The following is a 17,501-nucleotide window of genomic DNA, read 5'->3' as shown; positions in this document are numbered from 1 at the left end:
TTAAGGGAAATAGTTACCCAAGAATGTTGTACAAGCTAAAAATATATAAGTAACTTTATTAATAGTTTAGAAAAAAAATTGCCACATTGTATTCTACACAAGTATTTAAAATTTTTACTAAAAATATATTCATATATTATTTGCAGAATTAGAAATAAGATGGTCAGAAGTGTGAGCCACCACTTCTGACCATCTTATTTCTAATTCTGCAAATAATATATGCTGGTAATCCCAGCACTTTGTGAGGCAAAGAGGGGCAGATCACCAGGTCAGGAGTTCAGGACCAGTCTGGGCAACATCTTGAAACCCTGTCTCTGCTAAAAATAAAAAAATAAGCCGGTATGGTGGTGTGTGCCTATAATCCCAGCTACTCAGGAAGCTGAGGCAGGAGAATCATGTGAACCCAGGAGGCAGAGGTTGCAGAGCCCAGATTGCGCCACCACGCTCCAGCTTTGGTGACAGTGCGAGACTCCATCTCAAAAAATAAATAAATAAATAAATAAAATAGGACAGATATGCTACCTGATGCCTGTAATCCCAGATCTTTGGGAGGCCCAGGTGAGAAGACTGCCTGAGGCCAGGAGTTTGAGATCAACCTGGGCAAGAGGGCAAATCTCTATCTCTACAAAAACTTAGCTGGGTGTGGTGGTGTGTACCTGTACACACCTGCGGCAGGAAGTTCACTAGAAATCAGGAGTTTGATGGCATCACTGCAGTCCAGCCTGAGCGACAGAGTAAACTCTGTTTTTTCTGTATTTGTGTGTGTGTGTGTGCATATATATATATATATTATTTATTTTTTTTTAAAGACAAGGTCTCACTTATCACTCAGGTTGGAGTGCAATGGTGTAGCCTTGACCTCTTGGGCTCATTCTTGACTTTTTTTTTTTTTCTGAGACAGGGTCTTGCTCCGACACCTAGGCTGGATCATAGCTCACTATAGCCTTTAACTCCTGGACTCAAGCAATCCTCCCACTTCAGACTCTTGAGTAGCTAGGACTACAGGCCTGCACCACCATGCCCTGCTAATTTTTGAAAAAATTTTGTGTAGAGCCAGAAGCCTTGCTTTGTTGCCTAGGCTGGTAGTGAATTCCTGGGTTCAAGAGATCCTCCTGCCTCAGCCTCCCAAAGTGCTGGGATTACAGATGGAGCCACCACACTGGACCTTGACTCTTTCTTCTCCCTGAGCTCCCCAGGTTCAACCAAGTCTTTTGGAACCAAGTTCCAAGTATGACCGACCCTTCAACATCTAGCCCTAGCTTACAACACCCACTGGGTGAATTTTACCCTTAAGGCACAATGAACCGGCCACTGCAGTTTTCCAACTACTGTGCTCTCTGTCTCCCCCTAGCCTCAGGCCTTTGCATATGCTATTTTCTTTGCCTTGGAAGCGCTTTACCACTTTCCTTTCTCTTCTCTAGCTAACTCCTACTTGTTATTTACACTTCAATTGATCAATGACTGCTTTGGTCCAATGGCTATGTGCTCGCATATATTTGGTGGGTACCTCAAAACAAAATTAATTACACTATATTCTAATTGCCTGTTCAGTCTCTTGCGTCCTCCACTAGAATGCACTGAGACAGCAAGAGATCTTGTTCACTATAACTTTAGTGACTGGCATACTGTCAATTATTACTCACTGAGTAAATGCAGAGGAGAAATCTTCTAAAAAAGCCTGTGATTTTCTACTGTCATTTCTCCTGGCTTAAAGGAAAAAGTCCCAGCCCAAGAGTTATAAGAAGATATCCCAGAGAGGGATCCAAGATGGCTGACCGCTAACAGCTCGGGATTGTAGCTCCCAGTGAAAGCACAGAGGACGAGAGGACGCCACACTTTCAGATGAATTTTTGTTGCTCACGGACCAGAAATTCCCAGTGGAGGAGCCCCACAGGTCACCAGTGCGACTCTTGTGGCCAGCGCGGTGGTTTTGCTGGCACCTTGGCAGCGGCTCTTGGTGCAGAGTAAACGGGACTGGTTCCCCTTTTGACCGACGTCTAGAGCTCCAGGAAGGCAGAGTCGCCTATTACGGACTCAAGAAGGAAGCCAGACCAGCGATTCCCGGGCATAAGAGCACCATCAGTCTAAATACCGCTGTTTTAGCCTGCGCAGTGGGTTGCTCAGATTCCGGCGCTGGGAATTAATAAATTGGACGTCCACTCAGAGACCTAATTTGAAAGTCGGTAATTACAAAGACGACAGGTGGATAAATTTACAATGATGGGAAGAAACCAGCGTAAAAAGGCTGAGAAAACCCAAAATCAGAATGCCTCTCCCTCTACAGAGGATCACAGTTCCTCATCAACAAGGGAACAAGGCCTGATGGAGAACAAGTGCATTCCACTAACAGAATTAGGCTTCAGAAAGTGGATAATAAGAAACTTCTGTGAGTTAAAAGAACATGTTCTAGCCCAATGTAAAGAAACTAAGAACCTTGAAAAAAGGTTTGACGAAATCCTAATGAGAAGAGACAATTTAGAGAGGACTATAAATGAATTAATGGAACTGAAGAATACAATACGAGAACGCCACGAATTATGCACAGGTTTTAACACTTGAATTGATCAAGCAGAAGAAAGGATATCAGAGGTCGAAGACCAACTTAATGAAATGAAACGAGAAGACAAGATTAGAGAAGAAAGAGTAAAAAGGAGTGAGCAAAGTCTCCAAGAAATATGGGACTATGTGAAAAAACCTAATTTGATAGGTGTACCTGAATGTCATGAAGAGAATGAATCCAAGTTGGAAAATATTGTTCAGGATATTTTTCAGGAAAACTTTCCTAACCTAGTAAGGCAGGACAATACTCAACTCCAGGCAATACAGAGACCACCACAAAGATACTCCTCAAGTAGAGCAACCCCAAGACACATAATTGTCAGATTCAACAGGGCTGAAATAGAGGAGAAAATTCTAAGGGCAGCTAGAGAGAAAGGTCAGGTTACCCATAAAGGAAAGCCTATCAGACTCACAGCAGATCTCTCAGCGGAAACCCTACAAACTAGAAGAGAGTGGGGGTCAATATTCAATATCCTCAAAGAAAAGAATTTTCAACCCAGAATCTCATATCCAGCCAAACTAAGCTTTATAAATGAAGGAAATATAAAATTTTTCACCAACAAGCAAGCACTCAGAGATTTCATCACCACCAGGCCTGCTTTACAAGAGCTTCTGAAAGAAGCACTACACACAGAAAGGAACAACCAGTATCAGTCATCCCAAAAACTTACCAAAAGGTAAAGAGTATCTCCATAATGAAGTATTTATATTAACTCATGGGCAAAATAGCTAGCATTGAACGGCAATATTAAACTCACAAATATCAATATTGACCCTAAATTTAAATGGATTAAATGCCCCAATCAAAGACACAGACATGCAAACTGATTAATCCTAAATTTAAATAGATTAAATGCCCCAATCAAAGACACAGACACGCAAACTGAATAAAAAGTCAAAACACGAGGAGATCAACCCAAGATGGCCGACCACTAACAGCTCGGGATTGAAGCTCCAGTGAAAGCTCAGAGAACGAGACGACGCCACATCTTTAGACGAATTTTCGTCACTCACCAATCAGCCGATTCCCAGTGGAGGAGCCCCACGGGTCGCCAGTGCGACTCTTGTGGCCGCTGCAGCGGTTTTGCCGGCGTCTCGGCGCAACAGCTCTTCATGCAGAGCCAACGGGACTGCTTCCCCTACTGACTGGAGTTTGGAGCTCCAGGAAGTCAGAGCCACTTGTTGTTCTCAAGAGGGAAGCCAGACCAGAGATTCCCAGGCAGAAGAGCACCATCAGTCTTATTGCTGCTATTTAGGCCGCCACAGTGGGTTGCTCGCATCCCAGCACTGGGAATCAGTAAGTCAGACGTCGACTCAGAAACCTAATTAGAAAGGCGGTTCATCTACAATGAAGGGAAAAAAACAGCCTAAGAAGGCTGAGTATACTCAAAATCAGAACCCATCAGCAACGGAACAAGCCCTGATGGCAAAGGACTCATCACCAACCGAACAAGCCCTGATGGAAAAGGACTCATCACCAACCAAACAAGCCCTGATGGAAAAGGACTGTGTTCCATTATCTGAAGTAGGCTTTAAAAGGTGGATGATGAGAAACTTCTGGGAGTTAAAGGAACTTGTTCTAACCCAATGTAAAGAAACTAAGAACTTGGAAAAAAGGTTCAATAAAATGTTGAAAAGAATAGACAATATAGAGAGGAATACAAATGAACTTATGGAGTTGAAAAATACAACACGAGAACTTAGTGAAATATGTACAAGCTTAAACAGCCGAATGGATCAAGCGGAAGAAAGGATATCAGAGGTCGAAGACCAACTTAATGAAACAAAACGACAAGACAAGAATAGAGAAAAAAGGATAAAAAGGAATGAGCAAAGTCTCCAAGCAATATGGGACTATGTGAAAAGACCTAATATACGCTTGATTGGTGTACCTGAATGTGACGGAGAGAATGAATTCAAGCTGGAAAATACTCTCCAGGACATTATCCAGGAAAATTTTCCTAATTTAGCAAAGCAGGACACTATTTAACCCCAGGCAATACAGAGAACACCACAAAGATATTCCTAAAGAAGACCAACCCCAAGGCACATAATCGTTAGATTCACCATGATCGAAACGAAGGAGAAAATATTAAGGGCAGCCAGAGAGAAAGATCAAGTTACCCATAAAGGGAAGCCTATTAGGCTTACAGCAGATCTCTCAACGGAAACCCTACAAGCTAGAAGAGAGTGGGGGCCAATATTCAATATACTTAATCAACAGAACTTTCAGCCCAGAATTTTATATCCTGCCAATTTAAGCTTTACATTTGAAGGAAAAATAAAATCTTTTAGGAACAAGCAAGTACTCAGAGATGTTATTACCACCAGGCCTGCTTTACAAGAACTTCTAAAAGAAGCATTATACAAAGAAAGGAACAACCAGTATGACCCTTTCTAAAAATACACCAAAAAGTAAAGAGCATTAACATAAAGAAGAATTTTTATCAACGAAAGGACAAAATAGCCAGTTAATATCAAATGGCAGCAACCCTAAATTTAAATCGACCAAATCTCCCAATCAGAGGATACAGACAAAATCTAACAGTATATCCAAAGATATACATAGACTCAAAATAAAGGATTGGAAAAAAAAAAAAACGTACCAACCAAATGGAGAGCAAAAATAAATAAATAAAAAGCCGGAGTTGCAATTTTCACATTTGACAAAATAGATTTCAAAGCTACAAGGATACAAGGGTAAAAGGATTAATGTAATAATAAGAGATCTTAACACCCAGATACATAAGACCCATAATGAGATTTAGATTCAACGAGACAGAAAATTGATAACGATATCCGGGACTGGAACTGAGATCCAGAACAAATAAACTCAATAGAGCTCTCCATTTTAAACACACAAAATACACATTATCCACAAAATCTAACGATATATCTAAAGATACACAAAGACTCAAAACAAGGGGATGGAAAAAAACACACCAACCAAATGGAGAGCAAAAATAAATAAATAAAAAGCAGGAGTTGCAATTCTCACACTTAATAAAATAGATTTCAAAGCTACAAGGATGCAAGGGTAAAAGGATTAATGTAACAATAAGAGATCTTAACACCCAGATACATAAGACCCATAACGAGACTCAGATTCAACGAGACAAAAAATTGATAACGATATCCAGGACTTGAACTCAGAGCTAGAACAAATAAACACAACAGAGGTCTCCATTTTAAACACATAAAATATGCATTAACCACTTTAAACATTCAAAATATTGATCGGCCATTATTGAAACCCATTTTAGGAATGAAGTAATATTCCTTTTTTCCTCTTTTTCTTTTTTTCCCCTTCTTTTTCTCTTTTTCCCTCAAAAAAAAAAAAAAAGAATACCTTAAAGGAAAAGAGCAATGTGAAGACAGAATAGACTATGAGGAAAAAAAAAAAAAAGAAAGAAAAAGTCAAAACACATTGGCACTCTATATCCAGATCCATCTCATAAGCAAGGACACACAGAGACTCAAAACAAAAGGTTGGAGGAAGACTCACCAATCAAATGGAGAGGAAAAAAAAAAAAGGAGTTATAACTTTCGTCTCTGACAGAATAGACTTTAATAGTAACAGAGACTAAAGGAAACAATGAAGGATATCACATGATCAATGCAATGGATCAATGCCACAATAGGAGTCAATGATCATAAACATATATGCACCCAATATAGGAGCACCCAGATACATAAGACAGGTTTTCAATGACTTATAAAGAGACTTGGACTCCCGCACAATAATAGCAGGAGACTTTGACACCACATTGTTAATATTCAACGGATCAATGAGATGGAAAATTAACAGAGACATCTATGATTTGAACTCAGACCTGGAACAAGTAAAATCAGAGAATATTTATAGAATTCTTCACCCCAGGTCCACAGAACATACATTTTTTCTCAGTATCACATTACACCTATTTTGAAAGTGACCACATAAATGGAAGAAAATCACTCTTCAGCATTTGCACAGCATTTCACAGACTTTAATGAAATATTGGTTGGCTGTTTGTTTGTTATTTTCTTTTCTTATTCCTTCCTGTCTCTGCTGTTAAGCACAATTATTGGCATAAAAGAGGTTTTTAAGACCTACTTTTAGATTGCATTCCAGCCTGGGCAATAGAGCAAGACTCCTGTTCTCTACCCCCTTTTTCTCTTAAAAAAAAAAAAAAAAAAAAAGAGGATATCCCACAGAAAGCTGATTGCAAATCAGACTAACCAATCTGTCCATGCTCCTTTAGTTCATTCTTGGAATATAAGGTCAACCAAGAAGAAAAAAATAAGTACAAAATCCCACATAGAGTCCTAAAGCATCATGTTGATGACGGTGAACAAAAAGCAAAAAAAAAAAAAATTCAAATCCTTTTACTAAATTCTGCAGTGACACACAGTGGTGAGAGAGGGAAGCACGTAAGAAAGATTAAGGAAGTGGAGGTGAGAAGGGAAAGGAGCATCAGGAGCCTCAAGTGCTTTGTTTTCTTTGCAGTCAGTGGGAAGGCTCTGTGCCTCACAGCTGGATGGACCAGGGCACCCAGGCTTACTGAGCTAGTTTGGCTCATTGTATCACTCTCAGAAACTTACATCACTGGGACTCAGGCTCCCCAGCCCATTCTCTTGCTCAGAATCCTTCCCAGACTCAGTGCCCTGGGAAGACCGTGAATGCGATGGATGAATCCAGATCTCCAGGCGAGTGGTGTCATCTCCAACATGCCGGAAAGTAGACTTCTTTCCTTTCCGCCATTGGTCAGAGTTCAGTTCAAATTCCTCGTGCTGCTTCTTTTCCATTTGTTCTGCCTATGTAACATACAAACGCATAAGCTCACGGCTAGGCACAGTGGCTCACGCCTGTCATCCCAGCACTTTGAGAGGCCAAGGCAAGTGGATCACTTGAGTTCAGGAGACTGACCAACATAGTGAAACCTCGTCTCCACTAAAAATACAAAATTAGCTGGGTGTGGTGGCACACACCTGTAATCCCTGCTACCCTGGAGGCTGAGGCATGAGAATCACTTAAACCCAAGAGGCAGAAGTTGCAGGTAGCTGAGATCGTACCACTGCATTCCAGCCTGGGCAACAAGAGCGAAACTCTCTCACAAACAAACAAACAACAACAAAAAAAAACAAAACACATAAGCTCAGACTCTCCTAAGATTCAGCTTATAAAGAAAAAAGCCTCACCTCACCTGTGTTTGTTGCCTAACCACAATAAAAAGACTGTGCACCACAGTCCCAAAGTAGCAGTGTCATCTGCTTTGTCTCATTAAAGTTAATAATTCTGCAGACTGAATGCGGCAGAACATGTACATCCAAGGGCCCCCTGAAAGCTCTCCGTAAGATCACAGTTTTGTTTTGCACAGGGGCTGACTGATTACCCAACAGCACAGCCTGATGGGACCATTTAAGGACACTATCCCTGAGGACACATACTCACCAATAATTGCGCCTTGGATAAACCTCCTTGGCTGTGATACTGCCACTGCGAAAAGCTAGGACACAAAGACACTAAGTGCAATGCATTACTCTAGGAAGGAATGGTTCTGCCGGCATCCCCACTCACCTTTCGCTTGGTCTCTTCAAACAAGCTCATGAGACTCTCCTTGGCAGTCAGGATAGGGTTGCTGGCAGCTAAACTGCGCATATAGTAATATACAGCATCAAGTTTCCTCCTCTGTGGAAAGAGGCCAGAGACACTCAGTCAACCAATTCTCTTCCTAACTCCAGCATGAGGCAGCTGACTCAGGAAACCCTACTCTCTCCCAGCCCGTCTCCCAAGCTGAGAGGAATTCCAACAACAAAATCAGAAATACCATGCATGGGAGAAGCCCTTGCAATTACATCACCAGTCTCTTCTTACACAATATATCATATATGCAGAGGTGCTCCAAGAACCAAGTACTCATAAGGAGAGAAAGGAATAAACAGTCTCTTAAAATATAAACAGAAATTACATCTTGTTCTTAGAGAAAGCATGATATTCAACTCACTTATATTTCCTTCTTAGGAGTCAGTATGGTATAAGGAAATAATGAAATTACAAGCCAGATAAACCTGGGTCCAAATACTGGTTTATCCAGGAGTTGACTTGATTATATTATTATTACATTATTATGTAATAATCTTCCTCAGCTCCCATATCCTCAACATTACAATGGGAGAAATAGTACCCAGTGGAGGAGTATCCTCAGGTTTACAAAGTGTTGTCCACTGTCTCACACTTAATTGTACTGAATCAATGATGTTGCCATTGTTATTGATAATTTTTAATAATAATCAGTAGCTGAACATTTTATGGATATTATTCAATAAATTCAGCAAATAAATACAAGTCCATTTATAAGCAATTAATAGGGAAAAGAAGTAAAGAAAAAGGAAGTGGGTCAGAAAGAAGGAAATCGGAAACCATTGAAACAAAGGTGGAAAGAATATCCAAAAGGCTTTTCTACTTTTTCTCCAACTTCATGTTCATTTTCACTGTTTTCCATAACTGTCTCAAAATACATTAAAAATACTAGCTCCTCTCTCTGGCCAGCATCTATTCATTCTTCAAAACTCCTATCTTGTATTCATCTAGCATGGCTAAAGGCACAGATTATAATGTCAAATGCCTGAGTCTGAATTTGGTATTGCATTTATTAGATATGACACTAGGCACGTTAACCTAGAGAGAGGTTTCATTATTTGCAAAATGCAAATGTTTACAACATACGGCTCCCAAACAGATTAAATTTTCATAATGCATATAGTTTAATAGAATATCCGGCACACCATTACAGTTAAAGCGTAGGTATTTTTATTATTATTCCAATCCACACTAATTTTTGCCTATACTACTCACTTGATTGGAGACTATATTTTAAACAATTCTATAAAATATTCCTTCATACCAAAAAATTTCTGAGAGAAACAACTTGCAATCAATATCTATTGTTGTGTTTTATTTTAATTGGCAGCCTTTTTCTTTCTCAGTGGAACAGAAGATAATGGTGCATCCAACAATCCATTACATATTTATCAAGTCTAATTTATACCATTGTCTGTACATCTCACTTATTTTCTCAACACAATTTTTTTCAAGAAAGAAAGCAAATCAGTATTTTATCACTCCTGGCATCTAGCAAAGCACTGTATACATGCTGTATTCTCAGTAAATACCTGAGATTCACCAATTGGAAGGGACAGAATGACTGACTGACTGGAAGTGGCAGAAAAGTTGGGAAAATGATGTTAACAGACAACTAAGATGAATCAGAGACAAAAAAAAGAGATAGAGGAAAAGAACTTGAAGGAAGTGCTAATCTAGGTCAGAGGTCTGTGAAAAAAAATTAATTCAAAAGGAAAAAAGTCATTGAGGGAATTCAGCACAGTTGCAACATACAAGATCAACACACAAAATTCAGTTACATTTCAAAAGGCAAAAAGTCATTGAGGGAATTCAGCACAGTTGCAACATACAAGATCAACACACAAAATTCAGTTACATTTCTGTATACTAGCAATGAGCAATTTGAAAAAGGAAATTAAGAAAACAATTCCTGACTGGACACAATGGCTTGGACCTATAATCCTAGTACTTTCAGGGGCAGAGGGAGGAGGATCACTTGAAGCCAGGAGTTAAAGACCAGCCTGGGCAACATAGTAAGATCCTGTCTCTTTTTTTTCCCTCTTTTGAGACAGAGTCTTGCTCTGTCACCCAGGCTGTAGTGGAGTGGCACAATCTCGGCTCACTGCAACCTCAACCTCCAGGGTTCAAGAAATTCTTCTGCCCCAGCCTCCCAAGTAACTGAAACTACAGGCATGCACCACCATGCCCAGCTAATTTTTGTATTTTTAGTAGGGACAGGGTTTCACCATGTTGGCCAGGCTAGTCTTGAATGCCTGACCTGAGGTGATCCGCCCACCTTGGCCTCCCAAAGTGCTGGAATTACAGGTGTGAGCCACTGTACCCAGCCAAGACGCTGTCTCAAAAAAAAAAAAAAAAAAAAAAAAAGAAGAAAGAGAGAAAAAAAGAAAATTTCTTTTGTAAAAGCATCAAAAAGAATGACACACTTGGCTGGGCGCAGTGGCTCATACCTCTATTTCCAGCACTTTGGGAGGCCAAGGTGGGCGGATCATGAGGTCAGGAATTTGAGACCACCCTGACCAACACAGTGAAACTGCCTTCACCAAAAATACAAAAATTAGCCAGGTGTGGTGATACACACCTGAATCCCAGCTACTCAGGAGGCTGAGGCAAGAGAATCGCTTGAACCTGGGAGGCACAGGTTGCAGTGAGCCAAGATGGCACCACTGCACTCCAGCCTGGGTAACAGAGCAAGACCCCACCTAGGAAAAAAAAAAAAAGAATGACATACGTAGGAATACATTTAACCAAGGAAGGGCAAAATTTATTATACACAGGGTTAATAGAAATTAAAGAACTAAGTAAATGAAAAGACACCGCGTGTTCATGAATTAGAAGGCTTAATATTTTGAAGATGGCAAATACTTCCCAAAGTAATCTACAGATTTAATGCAATCCTTATCAAAATTCCAATGATTTTGCAAAAATGAAAAAGCTGATCCTAAAATCCATATGTCATTACAAGGGATCTCAAACAGCCAAAAATCTTGAAAAAAAAAAAACAAAAAAAAACAAAATTAGAAGACTCACATTTCCCAAATTTTCATACCACAAATCTACAGTAACTAAAACAGCTGTGGTACTGGCATGAGGGACTGACATATAAATTGATGGAAGAAAACTGAGAGTTCAGAAATAAACTCACATGTAAAGTGATTTTTGACAAGGGAACCAAGACCACTCAATGAAGAAAGAATAGTCTCTTCAACAAATGGTGCCAAGAGAATGTGATAACCATGTGTAAAAGAATGAAGCTTGGACCTTTACCTCATACCATGTATTAAAATTACCCTAAAACTGATCAAAGACCTAAATAAAGATAAAAGTAGCACTCAACCCTGTAACCCCAGCACTTTGGGAGGCTGAGGGGGGCAGATCACCTGAAGTCGGAGTTTGAGACCAGGGCCAACATGGAGAAACCCCGTCTCTGCTAAAAATACAAAATTAGCCAGGCGTGGTGGCACATGCCTGTAATCCCAGCTACTCAGGAGGCTGAGGCAGGAGAATCACTTGAACCTGGGAGGCAGAGGTTGCAATGAGCCAAGCCGAGATCACGCCATTGGACTCCGGCCTGGGCAACAAGAGTGAAACTCCGTCTCAAAAATAAAAAAAGGTGAAAGTATAAAAGTCTTAGAAAACACAGAGGTAAATTTTCTTAACCTTGGATTTGGTAATGGTTTCACAGCTGTGGCACTGAAAGTGCAAGGAACAAAAGAAAAAAAGATAAACTAGACTTCGTCAAAATTAAAAAAGAAAAACCTTTGTACATCAAATGATACTCTCAATAGAATAAAAAGACAATCCACAAAATAAAAGAAAATGTTTGCAAATCATGTATCTAGTAAGGATCTAGCATCCAGAATATATAAAGAACTCATACATCTTAACAACACAAAAAATAACAATTTTTAAATGGACAAAGGACTTGAATAGACATTTCTCCAAAGATGACATGCAAATGACCAATGTGCTTATGAAAAAATGCTAATCATTAGAGAAACATAAATTAAAACCATAATGTGATATCGCCTCACAGGCATTACAATGGCTACTATCAGAAAAGCACAAAATGAAAGTGATGGCAAGAAAATGGAGAAATCAGAAGCCTTGCGTGCTGTTGGTGGGAATGTGAAATGGTGTAGCTGCTATGGAAAACAATATGGTTAAAAAACTAAAAACAGAACTATCATATGATCTACTAATTCGTTTTCTGGGTACATACCCAAAACAACTGTAAGCAAGGTCCTAAAGAGTTTTTATTTGTACACCCATGTTCACTGCAGCATTATTCACAACACCCAACAGATGGAAGAAATTCAAGTATCCATCAATGGGTGAAGGTACATATAAAATGTGATATATATACACCATGAAATATAATTCACCCTCAAAAAGGAGGAAATTCTGACACATGCTACAACATGGATGAAACTTGAGGACCTAAGCTAAGTGAAATAAGCCAGTCACAAAAAAACAAATACTGTATAATTCCACTTATATGAGATACCTAGAGTAACCAAATTCATACTGACATAAAAGAAGCAGCTGGGCATGGTGGCTCACACCTGGAATCCCAGCACTTTGGGAGGTCAAGGTGGGAGGATCACGAGGTTAGGATATTGAGACCATCCTGGCCAACATGGTGAAACCCTGTCTCAACTAAAAATACAAAAAATTCAGTGGGCATGGTGGCAGATCTCTGTAGTCCCAGCTACTCAGGAGGCTGAGGCAGAAGAATCACTTGAACTCGGGAGGCAGAGGTTGCAGTGAGCTGAGATTGCCCCACATACTCCAGCCTGGGTGACAGAGGGAAACTCTGTGTCCAAAAAAAAAAAAAGAAGGGTGGTTGCTGCAGAGGCTGAGGGAAGAGGGAATGAGGAGCTGTTATTTAATAGATAGGGAGTTTCAGTTTTGTAAAATGAAGCAAATTCTGGAGACTGCTTACACTACAGTATGAATGTACTTAATGCTTCTGAAGCTACGCTTACAAACAAGTAAGACAGGCTAGGTGTGGTGCTCATGCCTGTTATCTAGCACTGTGGGAGGCTGAGCACGGTGGCTCATGCCTGTAATCCCAGCATTTTGGGTGGCTGAGCACAGTGGCTCACGCCTGTAATCCAATCACTGTGGGAGGCCGAGGCGGGCAGATCACGAGGTCAAGAGATTGAGACCATCCTGGCCAACATGGTGAAACACCGTCTCCACTAAAAATACAAAAATTAGGCCAGTGTGGTGGCTTATGCCTGTAATTCCAGCACTTTGGGAGGCCCAGGAGGATGGATCACCTAAGGTCAGGAGTTTGAGACCAGCCTGGTCAACATGGCAAAACCCTGTCTCTACTAAAAATACAAAAATTAGCTGGGTGTGGCGGCACGCACCTGTACTTGGGAGGCTGAGGCATAAGAATCACTTGAACCTGGGAGGTGGAGGTTGCAGTGAGCTGAGATCATACCACTGCACTCCAGCCTGGGTGACAGAGCAAGACTCCATCTCAAAATAAAAAAAAAAATTAGCTGTGGTGGTGTGCATCTGTAATCCCAGCTACTCAGGAGGCTGAGGCAGAAGAATCAATCGCCTCAACCTGGGAGGTGGAGGTTGCAGTGAGCTGAGGTTGAGCCACAGAGAGTGACTCCATCTCAAAAAAAAGAAAAAACCAAACAAACAGTAAGACAGTCTGAGTGCAGTGGCTCAGGCCTGTAATCCCAGCATTCTGGGAGGCTGAGGCAGGTGGCTAGCTTAAAGTCAGGAGTTCAAGACCAGCTGAGCAACATAGTAAAACCCCATCTCTAACAACAACACACAAAAAATTAGCCAGGTATGGTGGCCTGCGCCTATGGTCCTGGCTACTTAGGAGGCTAAGGTGGGAGGATAACTTGAACCTGGAAGGCGGAGGTTGCAGTGAGCCGACATCATGCCACTGCACTACAGTCTGGGTGACACAGACTCTCTCAAAAAATAAAAAATAAATAAAATAAAAAGGATAAAATAGGCAGGGCTGGTGGCTCACACTTGTATCCCAGCACTTTGACAGGCTGAGGCAGGAAGATCACTTGAGCTCAGGAGTTCAAGGCCAGCTTGGACAACATGATGAAACCCCGCCTCTACAAAAAATACAAAAATTAGCTGGGTGTGGTGGCAGGCACCTGTAGTTGAAGCTACTTAGGGGGCTGAGGCAGGAGAATTGCTTGAACCTGGGAGGAAGAAGCTGCAGTGAGCTGAGATTGTGCCACTGTATTCCAGCCTGGGTGACAAAGTGAGACCCTGTCTCAAAAAAAAGAAGAGTAAGTAGTTGGGAGCAGTGGCTCATTGCCTATAATCCCAGCAGTCAGGGAGGCCAAGACAAGATCACTTGAGGCCAGGAGTTCCAAGACCAGCCTGGGCAACAGAGTAAGACCCTGTCTATACAAAAAATCAAAATATTAGTTAGGTATGGTGGTGTGTGCCTGTCGTCCCAGTTAATTAGGAGGCTGAGGGGGGAGGATCACTTGAGCCTAGGAGGTCGAGACTGCAGTGAGCTATGATTCTGTCACTGCACGCCAGCCTAGATGACAGTGAGAGCCTATCTCTTAAAAAAAAAAAAATATATATATATATACACACACACACACACACACACACACATATTTATATATATACACACACATATATATGGGGAAGAAGATAAATTTTATGAGTATTCTACAATTAAAATTTAAAAATTGCTGGGCACAGTGGCTCACGCATATAATCTCGGTGTGAGCCTGAGGTAGGTAAATCACTTGAGGTCAGGAGTTCAAGACCAGCCTAGCCTACATGGTGAAACCCTGACTCTACTAAAAATACAGAAAAATTAGCTGGGGGTGGTGGCATGTACCTGTAATCCCAGCTACCCTGGAGGCTGAGGTGGGAGAATAGCTTGAACCTGGGAGACAGAGGTTGCAGTGAGCCGAGACTGCAGCACTACACTCCAGCCTGGGCAACAGAGCAAGACTCCATCTCAAAATACATACACACACACACACACACACACACAAACGTGTGTGTGTAAAACAACAACAAAATATATATATATATATATATATATATATATATATATATATATATATATATATAAAATTAAAATTCTTCTCGGGCCGGACGCAGTGGCTTACACCTATAATACCAGCACTTTAGGAGGCCGAGGTGGGTGGATCACGAGGTCAAGAGATCGAGACCATCCTGGTCAACATGGTGAAACCCCGTCCCTACTAAAAATACAAAAAATTAGCTGGGCATGGTGGCGCATGCCTGTAATCCCAGCTACTCAGGAGGCTGAGGCAGGAGAATTGCCTGAACCCAGGAGGCGGAGGCTGCAGTGAGCCAAGATCGCGCCATTGCACTCCAGCCTGGGTAACAAGAGCGAAACTCCGTCTCAAAAGAAAAAAATTTTTTTTCTCAATGAGCAACAGAAGTGAATAGATATTTCTCCCAACAGTAAGTGAGCACATGAAAAGATGCACATCATTAGCTGCTAGGGGAATGCAATTAAAAAACCAAAATGAGTTATCACCTAATACTCACTAGGTTTCTGGAAATCACCAAACTGATTGTAAAGTTTACATGGGAAGGCAAAAGATCCAGAATAGCCAACACAATACTGAGGGACAAAGGTGGAAGACTGACATTGGACTTCAAGACATACTATTAAAGCTACAGGAACCAAGACAGTATGGCACTGACCAAAGAACAGACACATAGATCAGTGGGAACAGACAGAGGCCGAGAAATAAACTCATGCAAATATAGTCAGCCGGTCTTTGACAAAGGAGCAAAGGTAATTCAATGGTGAAACGACAGTTATTTCAACAAATGGTGTGGAACAACTGTATATCCACCTATATCAATAAATCTATACAGTAGCCTGACACTTTTCAAAAAAACTAACTCAAAATGGATTACCTAAATGTAAAATATAAAACTATACAACTCCTAGAAAATAACACAAAATTAAGTTAATCGTGGGTTTCAAGACAACTTCTTAAACACCAGAAGCATAACCCATGAAAGAAATAATGGGTAAGCTGGATTTGATTAAAACTTGAAACTTCTGCTCTGCAAAAGACACTGATGAAGAAAGAGAAGACAAGCCATAGTATGGAAGAAAATATGCAAAACACATACCTGATAAAGGACTTGTATCCAAACTATACAAAGAACTCTTTTATTATTATTATTATTATTTATGAGACAAAGTCTTGGTCTGTCACCAGGCTGGAGTGCAGTGCGATCTCAGCTCACTGCAACCTCCACCTCCCAGGCTCAAGTGATTCTCCTGCCTCAGCCTGCTGATTAGCTGGGACTACTGGCGTGCACCACCACAGCAAGCTAATTTTTGTATTTTTAGTAGAGATGGGGTTTCACCATGTTGGCCAGGATAGTCTCAATCTCTTGACCTCGTGATCTGCCCGCCTTGGCCTCCCAAAGTGCTGGGATTACAGGCGTGAGCCACCACATGGCTCAAAGAACTCTTAAGAACTCAAATAGGGAAAAAACTCATTTTTTAAAATGGGCAAAAAGGGTAGGGGTAAAATATCTGAACACCTCGATGAATAAGATATGCAGATGACAAGCATATGCAAAGATGCTCAACATCATGTATCATTAGAGAACTGCAAAAAGTCACATATTATATGATTCCATTTATATGAAACATACAGAATAGGTAAGATATAGAAACAGAAATCAGACTAGCGGTTGCCAGGGGCTGAGGGGAGGGAGGGAAGAAAAGCAGTAAGTATGAGGTCTCCTTTTGGGGTGATGAAAATGTTCTGACACCAGCTAAAGGTGATGGTTAATTTTCTAATTAACGTTTCATTCAATTATTACAAAGAAGGAATATGGAAAAGATGAATATGGAGAAAGGGGAAGGAAAAAATAAAGCTGCAAAGAGGGGTGGGAAAAAAAAATCACATAAACCCATCACAGAGAATAAGACAGAAGTAAAAACAGGAGATTCAACAAATTCTGAAGGAAGGGTTTCAGCAAACCACATTACTTAATCAACTATTTCAATCCATAATTATTAAGAATTTTCTTGGGAGGCTGAGGTAGGAGGACTGCTTGGGCTGAGGAATTCAAGAACAGCCTGGGCAACAAAGCAATACCCTGTCCCTACAAAAAAATGTTTTTCATTATCTGGGTGTGGTAATGTGTGCCTGTAGTCCCAGTTACTTGGGAGGCTAAAGCAGGAGAATCACCTGAGCCAGGAGTTTGTGTCACTGCCCTCCAGCCTGGGTGACAGAGCAAGACCCTGCCTCTCTTAAAAAAAAAAAGAAGAAGAAGGAAAGAAAATAAAATTTCC

At 40.8% G+C, this 17,501-nt stretch overlaps 1 protein-coding gene across 5 annotated transcripts in view; it reads right to left on the bottom strand.

Moving 5' to 3' along the window:
- The window catches only part of SMG6 (SMG6 nonsense mediated mRNA decay factor), a 236,877-nt gene that overhangs the window by 206,158 nt on the left and 13,218 nt on the right, over positions 1 to 17,501 (bottom strand). For 4 of the 5 annotated variants that reach the window (XM_002747809.7, XM_035299378.3, XM_078372449.1 and 1 more), the window contains exons 7-8: positions 8,120 to 8,230; positions 7,144 to 7,356 (exon numbers count right to left, since the gene is read on the bottom strand). In XM_002747809.7, the coding sequence (XP_002747855.4) occupies positions 7,144 to 7,356; positions 8,120 to 8,230 (324 nt within the window). The remainder of the gene's footprint in view (positions 1 to 7,143; positions 7,357 to 8,119; positions 8,231 to 17,501) is intronic. The other variant, XM_054255590.2, reaches the window with a different exon arrangement.

This window comes from Callithrix jacchus, chromosome 5 (assembly GCF_049354715.1).
Source record: "Callithrix jacchus isolate 240 chromosome 5, calJac240_pri, whole genome shotgun sequence".
Taxonomy (NCBI): Eukaryota; Metazoa; Chordata; class Mammalia; order Primates; family Cebidae; genus Callithrix; species Callithrix jacchus.
This window is presented reverse-complemented; position numbering and strand designations above follow the sequence as displayed.